We start from the raw sequence: 17,357 nt of genomic DNA, 5'->3' as shown, positions 1-17,357 counted from the left end.
ACACCCCTCTTGCACCTAGTGCGAATCAACGAAAGAATAAGGAAATATGGTTGCTTTTCAAGCTAAAGTTGATGAGCTAGAAGCTCAGAACAACAAGACGAGCAAAAGAACCCTATAAAGTAGAAGATAGTAAAACATCCAATCAAAATTAAGCAAAGCCGTCATGTTCAAGGCAGCTAAATCACGAAGGTTAAGACATTTTAAGCGTGCACACCATATTCCATTTAGCAGTTACCAATTTATGGAAAGCAAAACCTCCAGACCAAATAAAGTTCTTTGCACAAGTAGAAATATGCTTCAAAAGGTAAGTCGGCCATTGACATACTGAGAAACTACACAAAAAATAACTTTGATAAACAAATTGCACCAATTGAACTCGTCCTGTCATGCCCCGATCCCGACATACGTCCAAGATCGACATGTAACGTCATCAAGTATCCATATATCTAATATACCCCACCTTCGGAATATGCACAAAGTACATCTCAAGATTTGAATTGCGTACAAATTTTGTATACTTTATGGCTACATCTAGCCTCATCGTTAGACTGCATACGTACCCTAAAAAGGGATTAAGCCATTCGTAGTTCACCATTTGTTAAACTCTAAACTTTTCATAAAATACTTCTAGCAGAAAACATAAAGTACCACACTACACATCAACCATAAGCCAAATAACAATTGTCATCTTGCCATGCACATAGGTACGTCATTCACACACATATGCTTTCCAACACTATTCCACCATCCTATTAATCAATAACATATACTATACAATGCACCAAAATGCAGGACTAAAACGACAAAGTTCGGTCGAAGCCTACATCTCTGAAGAATGGGGTTTCAGACCACTCAACGAATTCCAATAACATCAAGTTCCAGACCACTCAACGGAACTAAAATACCAAGCAGGATTCCGAATCACTTAACGAAATCCAAACCAGGATACAATTCCGGACCACTCAACGGAATCGCGGAGTAGAAGGGATTTCGGACCTCTTAACGGAATCTGAGTAGATACGATTTCGAACCACTTAACAGAATCGTGGAGTACAATTGGTATCAACCACTCAACGAAATCCAGATGGAGCAGGGAACCAGACCACTTAACGGAACCCCAATGGAACCCAGTTCCGGATCACTCAATGGAACCGAGCAAAAGTCCAAGGAATATAATAACGGCTCGAAGAAACAAAACATGAATCAAGTGTTCAATTACAAAGGCTCAATGAAATGAAACAAAGCACATGTACTAAATTTAGAATGGTTCAACGAAACGATAAATGATACAATGAAACTGGATATGAAACAAGCTCCGAAGCAACAAACCCCATGGCAATGGGTTAACGGTCCACTATTAGCCCTCACATTTCATTGCATCATACCAATCATGCAAATCAAACCGCATATCAAATATGCACGTCAATCACATTTCACAAATGTTTTCAATACACAGTCAAATCACATTTAATAAAATCAAGTGATAACCACAAAGAATGCTAAATACAATAGTAGGTAGTAACCATATCACATATATTCAAGCACTTACTAACCAATGTAGGTACATTAGACTTCACTTAGTCTTCCGTAGTACTAATTTTAGTATTTAAAATGATTCAAGACATGTTGACCAAAAGTCAACTCTTAGTTAACAGTGGGGCCCACAACCTTACTTAATTAGATCCAGAAGATTCGCACATCTAATTCCAGATCCGTAACTTTCTTAGGTTCTCATTATGCTCATAGAACAATATACAAAAATTTCATCACAATCCGACGGTCAGATCTCTACCAATCACAAATTCAAGTGGCGATCAACGTTTGGTTTTACAAACTTAAAAATTCAATTCGGGAAGATCTGTATGTTGGATTCCCAATCCGTCAGTTTCTAATGTCCTCAAATATTACATACTATAATACATAAAAGTTTGCTGACGATCCAACGGTCGGATCATCGATTCAAATAATGATCAAGTGGCGTATTATAATAAAAATAGGTTCAAACAATCAAATCACATCAAGCGGATATCGAATCTGAAATGAGGACATCTAATTTATCTTAAAATAGCATTGTCGGTCCACATGCCACGTGTCGCCGCCGGTGGCAGTTTCCTATGAATGAAGGCCCAATTTTCTGACTAACTCTAAAAATTACCAAATTTTATAAAAATGTACAACTCGATGATAGAAATATTTTTCATACCTAGGCCGAAGTCCAGTTCGGTCGGGAATTGGCCGAAACATCCCTTGAACAGTCAGAAACCCCGAAAAGGGGTGAACCTCGATCTGTCGAATTCAAAGCTCCGCTGCCCCTAAACTTGTTTGGGGTTTGTTCCTGGGTTCAAGAGACACCTGAGGGTGGTGGTGGTGGTTGACAGAGAACATTTCAAAAATGGTGGATCAAAGGCTAGGATTTCACGGCACCCGTACGGGTGTCCTTCGTGAAATCAAGATGAAAACTTGTTAATTTTGTCTCTAATTGGATGTTGGGATGTCGTGGTGAGGTTTGGTGGTGATGGGAGGTTGAAGAAAGTTGGAAAAATTGATGGAAAACCCGCTAGAACAGTCATAGGGAACCGGGTTTGTGTTCGGGTTGTCGGGTTAAAACCAGGTCAAAACTTGAGATCTGGTTGGGTGGTTTTTCTCTCCCTCCTTTCCCCTCCTCATTCTCCTTTCTGATTGGGTAGTTTCCCCCCCTCTCTTCTCTCCTTTCTCTACTATTTTTTCCATCACAGCCACACAAGTGGCTTCATCCCAGCAATTCATGCTCCAACAAATCTGGAGCTTTCCAGATTAATAACTAAATGACCATTTTGTCATCAACTTCAATCGTTTATAACTCCTTCGTTATAACTTCAAATTAAGTTCCGTTTGCGTCTACGCGTTCGTATTGCCACGTACTATCCAAATATGTGAAGAAATCCTAGAAAATCATGTAAGGATCAAATACATCCGCGAAGAATCTGTTTAATACAATAAGGGCAATTTTGTCCTTTTGCTTATCGAAAAAAATATACTACGTAAATATGAAAGCGTCGAAATTATGAATATGAATACGAAATACGAGATACATAATTTTAAATAGTAAAATCCGGGGACGAGATTTCACATGTTCAGCCATCAAAAGAAATTTTCCTTTTCGACCTAAGAGATGTGCCTTAGTTTTGTCAACCAAATATTAAAAGTGAATTTTCCTTGTCTTACTACAAAAAATTAGGATACCAAGAAACGTGAGGGGAACAACACCCAAACGAAACACAAGATGTCTAGAGACAGAAGTCATACGATGTGAAATGGTGACCCAATATAAAAGGTGCTTTTATTTGCATTAACAAATTGTCCAGAAGCATGACCATACATGTTTAGGAAATCCCGAAGAGAACAAAGAGATCAAACACCCATGTAACAAAAAATAAGAAGGTTCTCTGCACATAACACATGAGTGAGAGGACAGCAACCCTGCATAACTGGGATAGAAGTTATTTGTCCAACAGAATAAAGCAAATTTAAATTCCTATTGAAAGCTTCCTCTGTAATACAAAGAAGTGGAGAAAGAAGGTTTTCCTGACAAACACCCTATGAGCAAGAGAAAAACTCATGTAGAGTACAATTCAGCAAAATTGAAAGCCGAGTTGACTATAATAGAACATGCACCCAATCTACAAAAGTAAGAGAAAATCTAAAGCGAAAAAGCACATAAAGAAGAAAATTGCAGTTTAAAATATCAAAAGGCCTTAGTAATATCTACATTAATACCCACATTACCACTCAAAGATTTTTTGTCCATAAAATTGAACTGTTCTGAAACCAAACCATGCAATAAAAAATACGTTTTTTTTCTTTCAAAAACGGTGTCTGTTGGGGAGAGATAATATGTGTGACAATAGGACTGAGCCGATCAGCAAGAATCTTTGGAATAATCCTTGACAAAAAGTGAGCAAGTGCAATGAGTCGATACTGAAAGATAGTGGTGGTCCTTTCGACTTTAAGGATAAGTACCACAAAGTTGCAATTAGCATTCAGATATAATCATCCATGCTTAAAGGAATCTTGTACAAAAACATTAGTATCCAATCCAATAATATCCCAACATAACTGATAAAAAGAACTAGGAACATTGTCAAGTCCCAGATCATTTGAATGATTCATAGAAAAATAGCATTTCTAATTTCATCAACTGAAGGCAAATAAGAAAGAGCAGAATTTTCATGTTCACTAACCATAGGTGGAATCCACCACAAACATCCTCAATTCTACTTAGAGTGAATGAAGAATTATATAAAGATCGATAAAAGTTTACCACATGATCAACAATCTTAACAAGAGAAGAGAGCGCACTATCACCATCTAAAAGAATAGTAATTCTAGAAAAGGAATGCCTACTCGGCATAAGCATGAAAATAGCAGTATTACGATCACCCTCAGTTAGCTATATAACCAGAGCACGATCTCACCAAAAAGCTTCTTGCATACAAAGAGTATCAAGGACAACCGCCTTGGCCACAATTTCTTCATTAAACTTAGAGTTCCCATCAGAAGAAATAATATTTTAAAGTGCTCATAGAGATGAAAATTGTTGTTTTTCCTACAACAAATGGTGTATGGAGAAGTTTGAGGTAAGGCTTTGTTGATTGATAGATTCCATGTCTCCAGGGTTGATGACACGATTAAAAATACGGGATGCCGTATAAAATGCCTTTTATGGTGGATTTGTTGTCCCAAATCTACGATTTGGACAAGAAGGCGTTCACGATGAAACAAGACGGAAGGAGATCACCGTAGTCCTCCCAACAGAAAACATCCATATGATGTTGATTATTTCCGGACGGGGATCAATCAAATTTCGGGTTAATATATTTCTTGCCGATCCTAAATTTGATCGAGTCAGTGGTAAGATTTTGCGTAAGGAATCGAAATCGGATCTCGACAGTAGTTTTACCTATGTTCGTCGTGATGCACATAAAAAATTGACTATAAATGCTCTTGTAAAGTGAATGCAATCGACAAGGTATATGCAATATTCTGCATTGGCTTCTACAGTTCGTTATTTTCTTTTGTGGTCATGAAGTAGTGTTTTCTTTGTTGCTAACTTGCTATGTCCCAAGACCGTTTCCATGAGTATGAAAATTATGGTTAATACAATTCTATCCTAGCGGAGGTTTTTACTTATAATTCTCACGCTTTACTTTGAGGTGACTTGGTAGGCCATCTCATCTATGGTTGAGCAGAAAGTTTTGGAGAAGCAAAATTATGCATTCGGGTGACAAAGAAAAAGAAATGGAGAAGAAATAGACAAAGATGGATAATAATATTTCGAGAAGAGAGAAGTAAAAAAAAATTGTTAACTATAATAATTGAGGAAAAGGAAAATGAAGATTTTGTTATAAAAGTGGATGATCCACATGAAGAATTAGTCACCGTACCGCTTCTTGTCATCCAATAAATGTTGTAGCTCTTGTCATCCAATAAATGTTGAAGGTGTGCTACTGCTCTCATGTAGCATGTGCTACTTTTAGATTTTTTGGTCTTAGCAGAGAATTATATGTTTTCCTGTATAAATGCCTATTAGCTCATAAATGATCTAGAGAAGAAGATATACAATCTATTGTTTCTATTACTTTGTAATTTCAGTATGATAAGGAGAGAGATCACTATACTGCACCGATGACATAAACACACTTGCTGAACCTCATAAAAATTATGTTTTATTTACTTTACATTTCACTGCATAAGTATCCTCAAGTTCACAATAGATCTTAATTGTCAATGTCATAGTCGTTGACCATGTTATCTCGGTGAAGTTCGAAATACAATATCACGATGGATGATGTGAATTTAAGGAGGTATTTCTAGTTTGGGATTTCAGGGGGTTTCGTGCGAGAGAGAAAAAGGGCCTTTAACTTCAAGTACGTATCCCGGTAATATAATACTTCTTAATCTACTATTAGTTTTTCTTTTCCTCTTAAAAGGTTAGTCATTTGTTGTAAATGAATCAAATCAAACTTGTGAAGTCAATATATTGAACTCAACAATCAGAATTATTCTCATAATAAAACTCAAAATTTTTTAATCTATTGTAGGAGTTTGATTCTTATAAAATTGAAATCAAACTTAAATTTTTGGCCTACCCTAAAAGGCCTAATTTAATTATTTTTTTTTTCTTTTTGGTAGAAGCCTAGTATAACACTAAAATGTGCAGTTGAGAATTGCTGACATTTTGCAAAAACCCCACAAGACAACAAAACAATCTTCTCTTCTGTGTGATTACTGTTCACACCTGTTACTCTGCGGCAAAACACATGCCTCCGTCTTATTCTGCTTTATCATGCATCAAAGAGTCAGCCTTTGGTCGATGAATCCAATATTTCCTTAATTACATCTCTTTGAACACACCTCTTTCCATATTTCAGAGTGACTAGAGCTCCTGTTCAGGATGCTTTTGACTTCAACTGAGTTACAGAGACTTTGTGGGTCCATGAACCACATTTATACGACATCGTCGGCTTTGGCATAAGAAATAAGAATACGAACAACGATGTGTTCAGTGGTTTATGCACGATTAGTCGTTCATGCATGTTTGCACGTTGATCTTGCTGAGTTCACATTTTACTAGTGGTGAGAAATTACGCATGCACGATGACTGATCTTACTAGAATCTTAACATTAATTAGACAAATTCAAACATTTATTTGTAGTTAAAAAAAATTGAAAAATATATTCTACAAAGAAACTCTAAATCCTTAATTTAACAGTCATATGATTTTAGATTTGGGTGATTTTTTTGATAAACATAACATTTGAGGGAATACTTAAAATTTTGACAATTCGAATCGTTAATGAGCTAAAAAAATGTGTCTAAAGTTGTATAAAAAAGTTGTGTAACGAACCCGCCTCTTATATCCGGGCCTACTGTTTTTGGATGCCTAATTTGTCTAGGTAGGATTTGCTACGTTTTCTGCAGGTTCGCTTTCATCTTTATACCTATGTGTACCCTATCTCACCATCTAGAAGAAACCAGAGAGAGTAGTTCAAACTGAAACGCCACCACTTTAATATTTCTAGTTGCATGTAAATTTTCATACCCACCACAAGTGTACGCTGGCGTATTTCCTGCACTTTCTAATTAATTTCAGTGCAATTGCAATGTCGGAAGTTGTACCAACCAGACAACCAGTGGACCAACTTTGGATGATTTGGCTTTATGTTTAGCCGCTCCAATATTTATTACGGAATTAACAACCCAGATAAATTGTAGAAGACAATAACTTCGTGAACCTTCTGGAGAGATTCGCGAGAAAAAAAGGAAGCAGGGTTGAAGAAGAAGTTATGGCACGTTTTACCGTTTTAGGAGGTTGATTAATTTTCACCGTCTGCTATTTTCTTGTTTATTAATTGTTATTAATTCTCTTCGTCTGCATTTTTCTTGTTTATTAATTGTTATTGAAGTTAAGCTGAAAACAAAATCTTGAATTACAAATGGGTTTAGGGTTTCAGACTGATAGGACTGATCTTTCTGCAGCTGCTACACTATTTTTGTTTCTTTAGGATCATCATCAGCTGCAGCTTTGGTTTTGCTTAGATATGGTATCGGGTGGTCTGACATATTCCACTGCGAATCTGCAATTAAGGGAACTCCCAGAATCTCTATAGCCCAATAAATCCAAGACCCTTTCCAGTTTCCACTCAGAAGGGAGGTACAAATTTGGAAATATAATTAAAGATGGCACAGCTTTTTGCCTAGTATCCTGCCATAGACAGACTAATTGAAATATCAAATAGGATTCTTTGTTGATAATGTTTATGTTTATGTTATGTTCAGAACAATTTCATTTTGTAATTTAATATAGTGATAATTTTTAATAATGTTTTAAATTCGAATCTTGTTAAGACCATCTCCAACATTTGAAGTAAAATTTAAAATATTTAGGTTTTAACAAAAAAAAATAGTTTTTCTACTCCGACCTTCTAGCTTAAAATTTTAGCCCCAGATTATAAAAGAATAAATTTAGACTATTTTTTTTTAAATTAACTTAAAAAAATTATGTAGACTATCCTAAATTAATTTTATGAACATTTTAACCTAAAAATATTTAATTCCGATAAATATTGAAAAATCACTAAATCGACATATGAAACTCGTGAAATATTATGGAAGATTATGAAACACACGATAGAGATGTATAAACACAAAATACATGAAACACACAAGACACAAAACACATATAAAACACAAACAAAACACATGATAGAGATGTATAACACATCAAAAATCTGAAACACATGACACACACGAAACACATACTAAATACATACAAAACACATGAAACGCATGAAACACAAACCTACACACATGAAACGCAAACCTTCAATCATCCTCTATATAAGCATAGGTTGAATATCTAACCATCACACAACATATTCACCAATCATCCAACTTTCATAGTTTTTTGTTTCCCCAAAATCATCAATATCTCATCAATGGGTGATAGAAGAAGGTGTAGCTTGGCAATGCAGATGGCACAATATCAAGCAAGCCTTGCAACTGGGGATACATAAATGAACAATGAAGAAGCTAAATTTGCAAACTCGCTTATACAATATGAGCACCATGCCGAATTTAGCTATCTTGGTTCTGTCACGGGGCATTCATTTGTGCAGTGTGATAGAGAAAAGTGTCATGACTGGATGATGAAAGATTATTTCATCGAACGTCCAAGATATCATCCTCATGATTTTTGGAGGAGGTATCGGATGAGGAGAGCTTTTTGAAAGCATCTTGAACACAGTTGTTCATCATGACCACTACTTTGCAAGGAAGATAAATGTCGTAGGTCGACAAAGTCTATCACCTCATCAGAAGCTCACATTTGCATTTCGGATGCTACCTAATGGGTGCTCTGTAGACTCAACTGACGAATATTGTCGATTTGCTGAAAGTACTGCTATTGAGAACCTCAAGCGCTTTTGTAAGGCAATTGAAGCTATATATGGAGCCACATACCTCCGAAAGCCAAATAGTGAAGACTTGAAGAGGCTTCTACGCAAGGCAAACAAACAGCCTAGTTGATTCAAGCCATTAGATCAACCAACGACCCAGTTGATTCAAGCCGTTGGATTAGAAAACTAGCCATTAGGGCCATGCCGGATGCCGGGCTTCGCGCGTGGGTCGAGTGTGCGCGTATGGGCCTAGCGTCTGGCCTTCATGCGCCGACTTCCACTCTCACTTATGTGGCCTATCGATTTCTTTGGCCTTTTTTTTTTTTTTTTTTTTGGTCAGAATCTGGCCTTGGTTTGAGTTCTAGCACTTAACTACATTTTAGAACTAGGGTTGGAATGGAATGAGGGGGGAAGAATATGAGGAAAATTATAGGACTTACTCTAAAGATTGGAGTTGATCTAATGACGAAATGGGAGCATTTTTGCTCACCACCATAAACTATGGTGTATGCTCACCATACATTTAATCAATTGACACGTATTCTTTCACCTAACTCTAGTTAACTTTCACATCAAATGTTAGTTTTTCAATTTTGAAAAAAATTAACCAAGATTAAGTGAAATGACAATTGTCAATTGATTAGGTGTATGGTGAGCATACACCATAGTTTATGATGGTGAGCAAAAATGATCCCATGACGAAATTGATAAAAAAAAAACTTCTTACCATTGAATGTAAATATCATTGTATTAAAAGAAACAAAATAAAAACCTCAATGTAGTTTTAAAAGTTTACACAAATACAGCAACATAGGAGAAACCAATAGTTAAACACTGAGGGCGTGTTTGTTTACCCTCGCTAACTTGGACTAAATTGGATTGGACAACTTATTAAAGTAGTCTCGTGTTCGTTATAAGGTCTTAGTGAGAGCCCCGAAAAGCACTGGACTAGCTAAGACCGTGCTTTACTTCGACCTGGGATTCGTCTGCTTCACTTCAGCCTCATCACCTCAATTCATCTGTTTCGCTTCGACCTCGACTCATCTACTTCGTTTTGACCTCGACTCGTCTACTTCGCACGATTGACAACAAACATGCATCACCACTGTTGAAACCCATATCCCCAAAGGACGGGATCTTTGTGAACCCAGTGGTAGGTGAGGAAGGAATATGGAGACGAGAACGCCATCTAAGATGCTGGGATGCCGGCGATGAAAACGGGAGCAGTGGCTGAGACGCTTGGACAAGTTGCCTTCAAAAGAGAGGAAGAGATTTTTAGAATTGGCTTTGATTTGGGAGATCTACAATTGTTGCTTTCGGTGGAATTAAGAGTTGATTGTGATATTTATCTCAAATTGTTGAATTAGTTTTCGAGAAAGGCGAAGAGTTTTAAGAAAAAATGAAAAGGAAAGAATTAATAAAATAAATAAATAAATATATATATATATATATATTAAATAATATAATATTAGAATTTGTTAGTTATCTTGTTTTTTAATCCGACACTGTACCAAACGCTTCACTAAGTTAGTCTAGCTTAGTCTATTTTAAGCTAGTCCAGCTTAATCTATAAAGTTAGTCCAGTTTGAGATAGTTTGGTGCAATAAACGCACCCTGAATGAATATCTTGTTTTCTGTGTATTGTTTAATTTCTTTTTATAGAATAGTTGATGGTGGACAACCATATAATAGGCTAGCAATAACTTAATATCAAACTCGTCATTGAACTTAAGATCTCATACTCACGAGTAGAGAAGCTCACCACAAGACCATAATACTAGCAGCAACATTGTTCAATATTATATTTCTTTTACAGATACTATTTAGACCACTTTATACACCATGTATGAACTATAAGTTGAAAATAAAATGTTTAGGATAAATTTAAGAATTCTCTATAATCTCACAATTCTCAAACAGAACTTCAATACTTTATTCTTCTCCATAATGAGGTACTTATAAGAATACAATGGAGCAATGCTAGAAAATAAATCAAAACAATTCTTTGTCCACAAAACAAGAAAACCTAGACCAAGTCAAATAAAACCAACTCCCTAATTAAGTCAATCTCTAAAACATTTTCCTTTATATTTTTCAATACTATATAAAGGAGAGTATAGTTTTGCCGGACAATGAATTTGAACTACACATTCGAGACATAATTCGACCTAATTAATGTCCTTAATTCACAGTCTAACTACATAACTTGCATTGACACCAAACGGTTCAATCTCTTAAATTCTACATTTTATTAATTAAACATTAGTTGGTTTATAGTTTTTTATTAAAGCACTCTAAATTTTGATTAAATTAGTTTAGTTTTATCCATGTTCTTTTCTTAAGTTCCAACTCAATATATGATATGAATTTTAAAGAAAATAAGAGCTTTATTATTATTAATACTGAAATCTAAAGTTTGAATCGTATTTTGCGAGTCTATTGTGAAGTTTAACCCATTCCACACCTCTTTAGTGTAAATAATATCGTTTGTTAAAAACGAAAAGTCCCTAATTTCATGAAAATTGTTTTCTAAGACTTCAATTTTTTTTCTTTTCAGAAACATGAACTAAATTCGATTCATGGAAAAAGATCTAGTCAGTCTCGTTTTTCTTTTCTTAAAATAAGTACGAGTGATTATTTCAATAATTAATTTAGGGTTAATCTTAGTTTACTTGTCACATCCCGGTCCGGACCCCCACCACATCTCGGGCTCGACTCCACCGTAGCATGATATTGTCTGCTTTGGGCCCTGACCATGCCCTCATGGTTTTGTTTTTGGGAACTCACACGAAAACTTCTCAGTGGATCACCCATCCTGGGATTGCTCTTGCGCGAACTCGCTTAACTTCAGAGTTCCTAAGGAACCCGAAGCCAGTGAGCTCCCAAAAAGCCTCATGCTAGGTAGAGATGGGAATATACATATAAGGCTTAGAGGATCCACTCTCCTGGGCGATGTGGGATGTTACATTACTACCCTCAAGTTTCATGGTTTTCAACATTTAGTTCATGAAGTTTATTTCGTCCCAGAGTCATACCTAAAGTGTTAATATTGGGAATGTCTCATACATCCGTTAGCTTGGCTATTAAGTCTCCCATTAACCAATGACGTGGCGCCCACGTGGACAATGACTGGACATCACGTGTCAATAAGGGCCCCACGTGGATATTAAAAACAAAAAAAATTAAACATTAAAAAATTAAAAAATTACAAAAAAAAAGTATCTTCTTCCTCAACCATCGACCCTCCTCCCCTTCTCCTTCCATTCTCAGCCTCCACCCATATGTGCAAATCCAAAATGTCAGTTGACATCGCTCATCCAGTCTTCACCCCTCACTACACCCCACGCACCCAGCAATCCGCTCAATCCACCCACCCAACTTCCGTCGCATCCTCCTCCTTTGAACAGCCTTCCACCTCTACCCCCTCTTAGCGCTGCAAACTATGTGGAAAAGATGCCATCATTTTCCAACGCAAGTTCCGCGTCAAGCTCTCCGTCACCAAACTCAAAAACCAACTCTCCACCCTCTGTCGCAGCCACCACACTTCCATAATCAAGCTCCTCGGCCCGAGCATCTCCACCGACCATACATTCCTTGTCTACGAATTCGTCCACGGCACCAGCCTGGCTGCTTGCCTGCGGAACCCCAACAACCTGAATTTCATGGTTCTGTCCACGGACCTCATGTATGCAGATTGCCACCGATCTCGGTCCTATCCTCGATCCGTTGCTTTTCTCCAAATTTGTGCTCGATTTCTTGAGATTTTCTGTCAAACCTAGTAGGTGGGGCACTCTCATTCAAGCTCACAGGGCCGTCAAAGAGGATGAGGGTTGAATGGATGGAGTCGAAGAAGGAGTGGGAATGTGGATGTGCATAGGTTGGGTAGGTGCATAAGAGAGAAAGAAGGGATAAGGGAATGAGGGTCGAGGGTTGAGGAAGAACCAAAGAAGACATTTTTTTTTTGTAATTTTTTTAATGTTTAATTTTTAATTATTTTTATTTTTAATATCCACATGGGACTCTTATTGACATGTGGCGCCAATCATTGTCCACGTAAACACCACGTCATCAGTTAACGGGAGACTTAACAGCCAGAATAACGGATGTATGAGACTGTCTCGAAATTAATACTTTAGGTATGACTCTAAGACAAAAAAAAAACTTCATGTGCTAAATGTTGAAAACCACGAAACTTGAGGGTAGTAACTTGAGATTAACCTATTAATTTAAGTACCTACAACCCCCCAATCATTTAGTGTCATTTCAAACTTTTCTCAACCTTTTTAAACATTCTAAACAAGTACTCTACCTGTTGACAATGTCATATCCACTAAGCTCCAATTAAAAATCTGTTAAATTAACAAGGGCTTACTTTATCTCCAAAATCAATAGAAGGTCAAGAAAGCATAGCCTTCACCAACTAATGGTCACCACCACCCCCATCATGCCATCACCTCCAAACACAATACTAAACCATTAACTTCGCCCTACAACTCAAGCGGCCAACGTCGAGAAGAAAGTCATGGTGGTTGCTGAAATAATATAGACTGTCATGATGCGGCCACCGCCATGTTCACCACCCACAAAGAAGAATTGAAAGCTTACCAGCCGAGAATCGATGAATGAGGAAATCACATGAGCAGAAACAAGTTCTTTGAAACCCTATATGAATTCTTAACCTTCTTCTTTGTGAGAAGATTGCCCTCCTATTGTAATTTCAATTTGGATCCATTTTAGATTCATTTGAATACCCATTTGATCATTGGATTCCATATTATATAATCTATTTTTTGAAATTCATATTTTGAGGCAACTAATATTAATGTTGACCATAATATACTTAATTGGTTAGTTTTGAATATAATCTATGTAGAGAAAATTAACTGGGACCAACGGATGTGACATTTTCAATAGGTTGAGTACTTGTTTGAAATGTTTAAAAATATTTAGACCAATTTGGAATGACACCAAAAGATTACGAGATTTTATATACTTAATTTCTTTTAGGCTTACACATAATGTGCAGTTAGCTTTTTACATACCATAGGATTTTTGTTTTTATAGAAATTTTATTGGTTTTTCTTTTCTCTTTTGAAATATATTGAATTAATAATACATAAATTAACAAAATTTTCTTTTGCAAGATTTTAAGAGTCTGTTATCTTTTTTTTAGACTTAATTAAGAAATTAAATAAATTTGTAAAAAATAGGTATTCTTTTTTACTTTGAAGTGATAGGTTTTAGGTTCAAATCTCGTGGATGGCAAATTTGATACCAAATTAGGCTGCCCATTGTGTGGCTTAGCCAAACTTTCCCTCCCATTTATGTAAAAATATCGATGTACTAAAAAAAAAGAAACCAAATATCTACATCAAAATGCCCCATAATTAAGCTGTAGTACTAGCGTCCGTTAAACATCAACTGAATAATTGTAGTACGCAATTTCATTTTGGGGTATCGTTTGTTTTTTTTTTTGGGCCTTTGTTCCTTTGAAATATTGGGCTATAAGTGGGATGGTCTTGTTGATTGAGACCAATTCTTTGTTTTATTTTCGATTAGTATTTTGATATTTTTCCACAGAAAACTAAAAATGCAAATATTCTATAAGAAAATAAATCAGTCAAAGAGAGAAATTTGTCATTTAATATTGCGGCCTAGTGTTTTTTTTCTTTTCTATTTATAAATGATAGATCTTAATTTTGGATCTCGTGGATAGTGATTTGAACCAATTTATCCCCCTAATGTAAATATATCCAAAAATTAAAATTAAAATTAAAGAGAGAAGCCTCTTATGGTTCCTTATTTATTTCAATTGAAGAGAGAATGTTCCAAGCAACACTAGGATAGTTCTATCCCAAATATGAACTCCAATCACGGGATGTCCAGAATTTGTAATACCAAATGCAAAAAAAATTTGTTTTCCTAAAAATGTACGTCCAGAAAATAAATTTGAAGGTTCTTCTAATGTCTCTAATGTTTTCAGTAAGTATCTTGACTTTCTAAGGAGTCACCGTCAATGCGAATGTTTGAATGTTTTTCCAATATCCTTAGTGTTTTCAATATTGTTTTCAGTGTAATTCCTCTTAAAATCTCCTTGAACTTTCCAGTTCTTAAAAATCTCGATGAAATCTTAGCTTGAAGGCAAATGAGTATAGTCCACACAAGAAATCCATGGTAGCCATTTGAAGGAGAGAGTTGAGAGTGTATACCCCAAGATTTGCATGGGTGTACACTTGAATATTTTAGCTGTCAAACTGTCTGCTTATGCACTTTCCTTCTCTCTTCCCATGTGCTATTCTAAGGCCATTGGGACCACAACAAGAAAGTTCCTCATTCCTCACCAATATCTTCAACTCTACTAATGCATGCTTAGTGATTTTAGCCCGCCGATAACTTCTCAATTAAGCCTTCAAATTGATAATGAAAGCTTGCTTCGTATTGGTTGTTTATATATGATCAAGGAATATTGGTCTAATATTTAAGACATTGTGCTATGAAAGGTCAAAATCTATTGATGTACCTCTCAGAACGTGAGATTCTTTCATGTCATTAATTTACCACATGTCAATTGCTGATTGGACTGATAATGCACATTTTGAAGACGTTGCAAGCTCTTATTGGACAGTGATGTCACCGTACCAAATCATAGTTGCATGAGAGAATTTCTCTTAACAAAAACCAACTTTTAAGAAACCAACTACTGCGACACTGTTTTATTTATTTATTGTTAAACATGAACCATTACGAAACTAAATAAGAAAATTTCGCATCCACTGATGTAATAAGTTGATATCCCTTATATTATTGAATCTTTAAACGTGAATGTAAATTGGTCAATAGACAAAAGGTGTGGCCCTGCTCTAAATTATCACCTTTATCAATAGTCCCTTGTTGTGATGGTTAATGGAACATGCCAAATAAATTTCTTTTTGTGGCAACTTTAGCTAATATGCTACTCATGTTTAGGTTTCTAATTCTCCATTATCTACTATGTAGTTGTGCATGCAAGTTGTTGTTTGACAGAGAGGAAAAATAAATGCCTACTCCAAAAGTCACCCTCTATTGCTAACCGCCAAAAGTGACATCCTGTTTTATTGTTGCCCATGCAATGAAAAAGGGAGTCTCATCACCAAGAACCCTATCAGCCCAACAAAAGTATGGCTCTCTTTTCTTCATCAGTCAATTGTGTCCTGCATGGGCATGCCCAATCCCTTTATGCACAAACCTGTATAAAACCCTAACCAAACCATAAAAAATTCCACACAATCACTCATCACTTCCCTGAACTGTTTCTGAAAATGCCTCGTTGGCAAATCCTCTTCCTCTTTTCTCTCATTTTCCTCTCATCCTCCACCTCCAATGCCTCTGTCAATGACTTCTGTGTGGCAGATCTGAAAGGCCCAGACAGCCCTTCAGGCTACACCTGCAAGACTCCTGCTATGGTCACTGTCAGTGACTTTGTGTTCTCTGGCCTGGCCAAAGGTGGGAACACCACCAACATAATAAGCGCCGCTGTGACCCCGGCATTTGTTGCCCAGTTCCCAGGAGTCAATGGCCTTGGAATCTCTATCGCAAGGCTAGATTTAGCACCAGGTGGTGTTATCCCATTCCATACACACCCCGGAGCTTCGGAGATTCTCGTTGTGACGAGGGGTATTATCAAAGCCGGGTTTGTTTCGTCTGCCAACACGGTTTACTTGAAAACTCTTCACAAAGGAGAGGTCATGGTTTTCCCACAAGGGTTGCTGCATTTCCAAGTGAATGTTGCAAAAATACATTCCAATGCTTTTGTTAGCTTCAGTAGCGCAAGCCCTGGCCTCCAAATCCTTGACTTTGCCCTTTTCGCCAACGACTTGCCTTCGGAATTGGTGGCGCAGACCACTTTCCTCGACCTTGCTACAATCAAGAAGCTCAAGGGCGTTCTTGGTGGCACTGGTTAATTAATTACTTTAGGTTTTTTCTATTCTTCATTGTAACATTTTAATTTTTGTTTTGCATCCATAAGCTTTTGTTTTGTTCAATTTTTATCGTTTGTGTTGTTTCCTAATAATAATGAAGCTTTCAGGAGCAATGATAACTTGGCCAACAAGACAAGCAATTCTTCTCAAAAAAGATAACTAGTAGTTAGAGTACTACTTGTCTGATTTTTTACTTGAGTGATTTTTTAAAAGGAAAACTAATGAAAATGGTTTAAAAACTTTGAGTTTTAACGATAATGACAAAATAAAGGGTAAAGTGAATAGTACCAGGATTGACTTTTTAGTGTAAAAATGTGGTTTTTCGTTAAAGTGAACAGTACCGTGAGCTTTTCGTTAAAGTTCCCTTTTTTATAAGTGTAGCGATTTGAGACTTCTCTTTCAGCCATTTACATTTTGAACAGAATATTTTACAATTTTTTTTGTGCATGAGGAGTGTTAAAA

General features: G+C 36.4%; 1 protein-coding gene and 1 long non-coding RNA gene across 2 annotated transcripts; both read left to right on the top strand.

Annotated features, from left to right (window-relative positions):
• Nucleotides 1-7,245: 7,245 nt before the first annotated feature.
• LOC126583993 (uncharacterized) lies at nt 7,246-7,872 on the top strand. The gene is made up of 2 exons (XR_007609920.1): nt 7,246-7,351; nt 7,520-7,872. It is a non-coding gene; the product is annotated as an uncharacterized LOC126583993 (long non-coding RNA).
• An 8,314-nt stretch (nt 7,873-16,186) lies between these two features.
• LOC126634212 (auxin-binding protein ABP19a-like) lies at nt 16,187-17,031 on the top strand. Its single transcript, XM_050304705.1, has one exon. The coding sequence runs from the start codon at nt 16,236-16,238 to the stop codon at nt 16,875-16,877; it is 642 nt and encodes a 213-aa protein (XP_050160662.1). The 5' UTR covers nt 16,187-16,235; the 3' UTR covers nt 16,878-17,031.
• Nucleotides 17,032-17,357: the final 326 nt, after the last annotated feature.

The sequence above is a fragment of the Malus sylvestris genome, chromosome 9 (assembly GCF_916048215.2).
Source record: "Malus sylvestris chromosome 9, drMalSylv7.2, whole genome shotgun sequence".
Taxonomy (NCBI): domain Eukaryota; kingdom Viridiplantae; phylum Streptophyta; class Magnoliopsida; order Rosales; family Rosaceae; genus Malus; species Malus sylvestris.
Note: the sequence above shows the minus strand (reverse complement) of the source record. Positions and strands in the feature narration are given on the sequence as shown.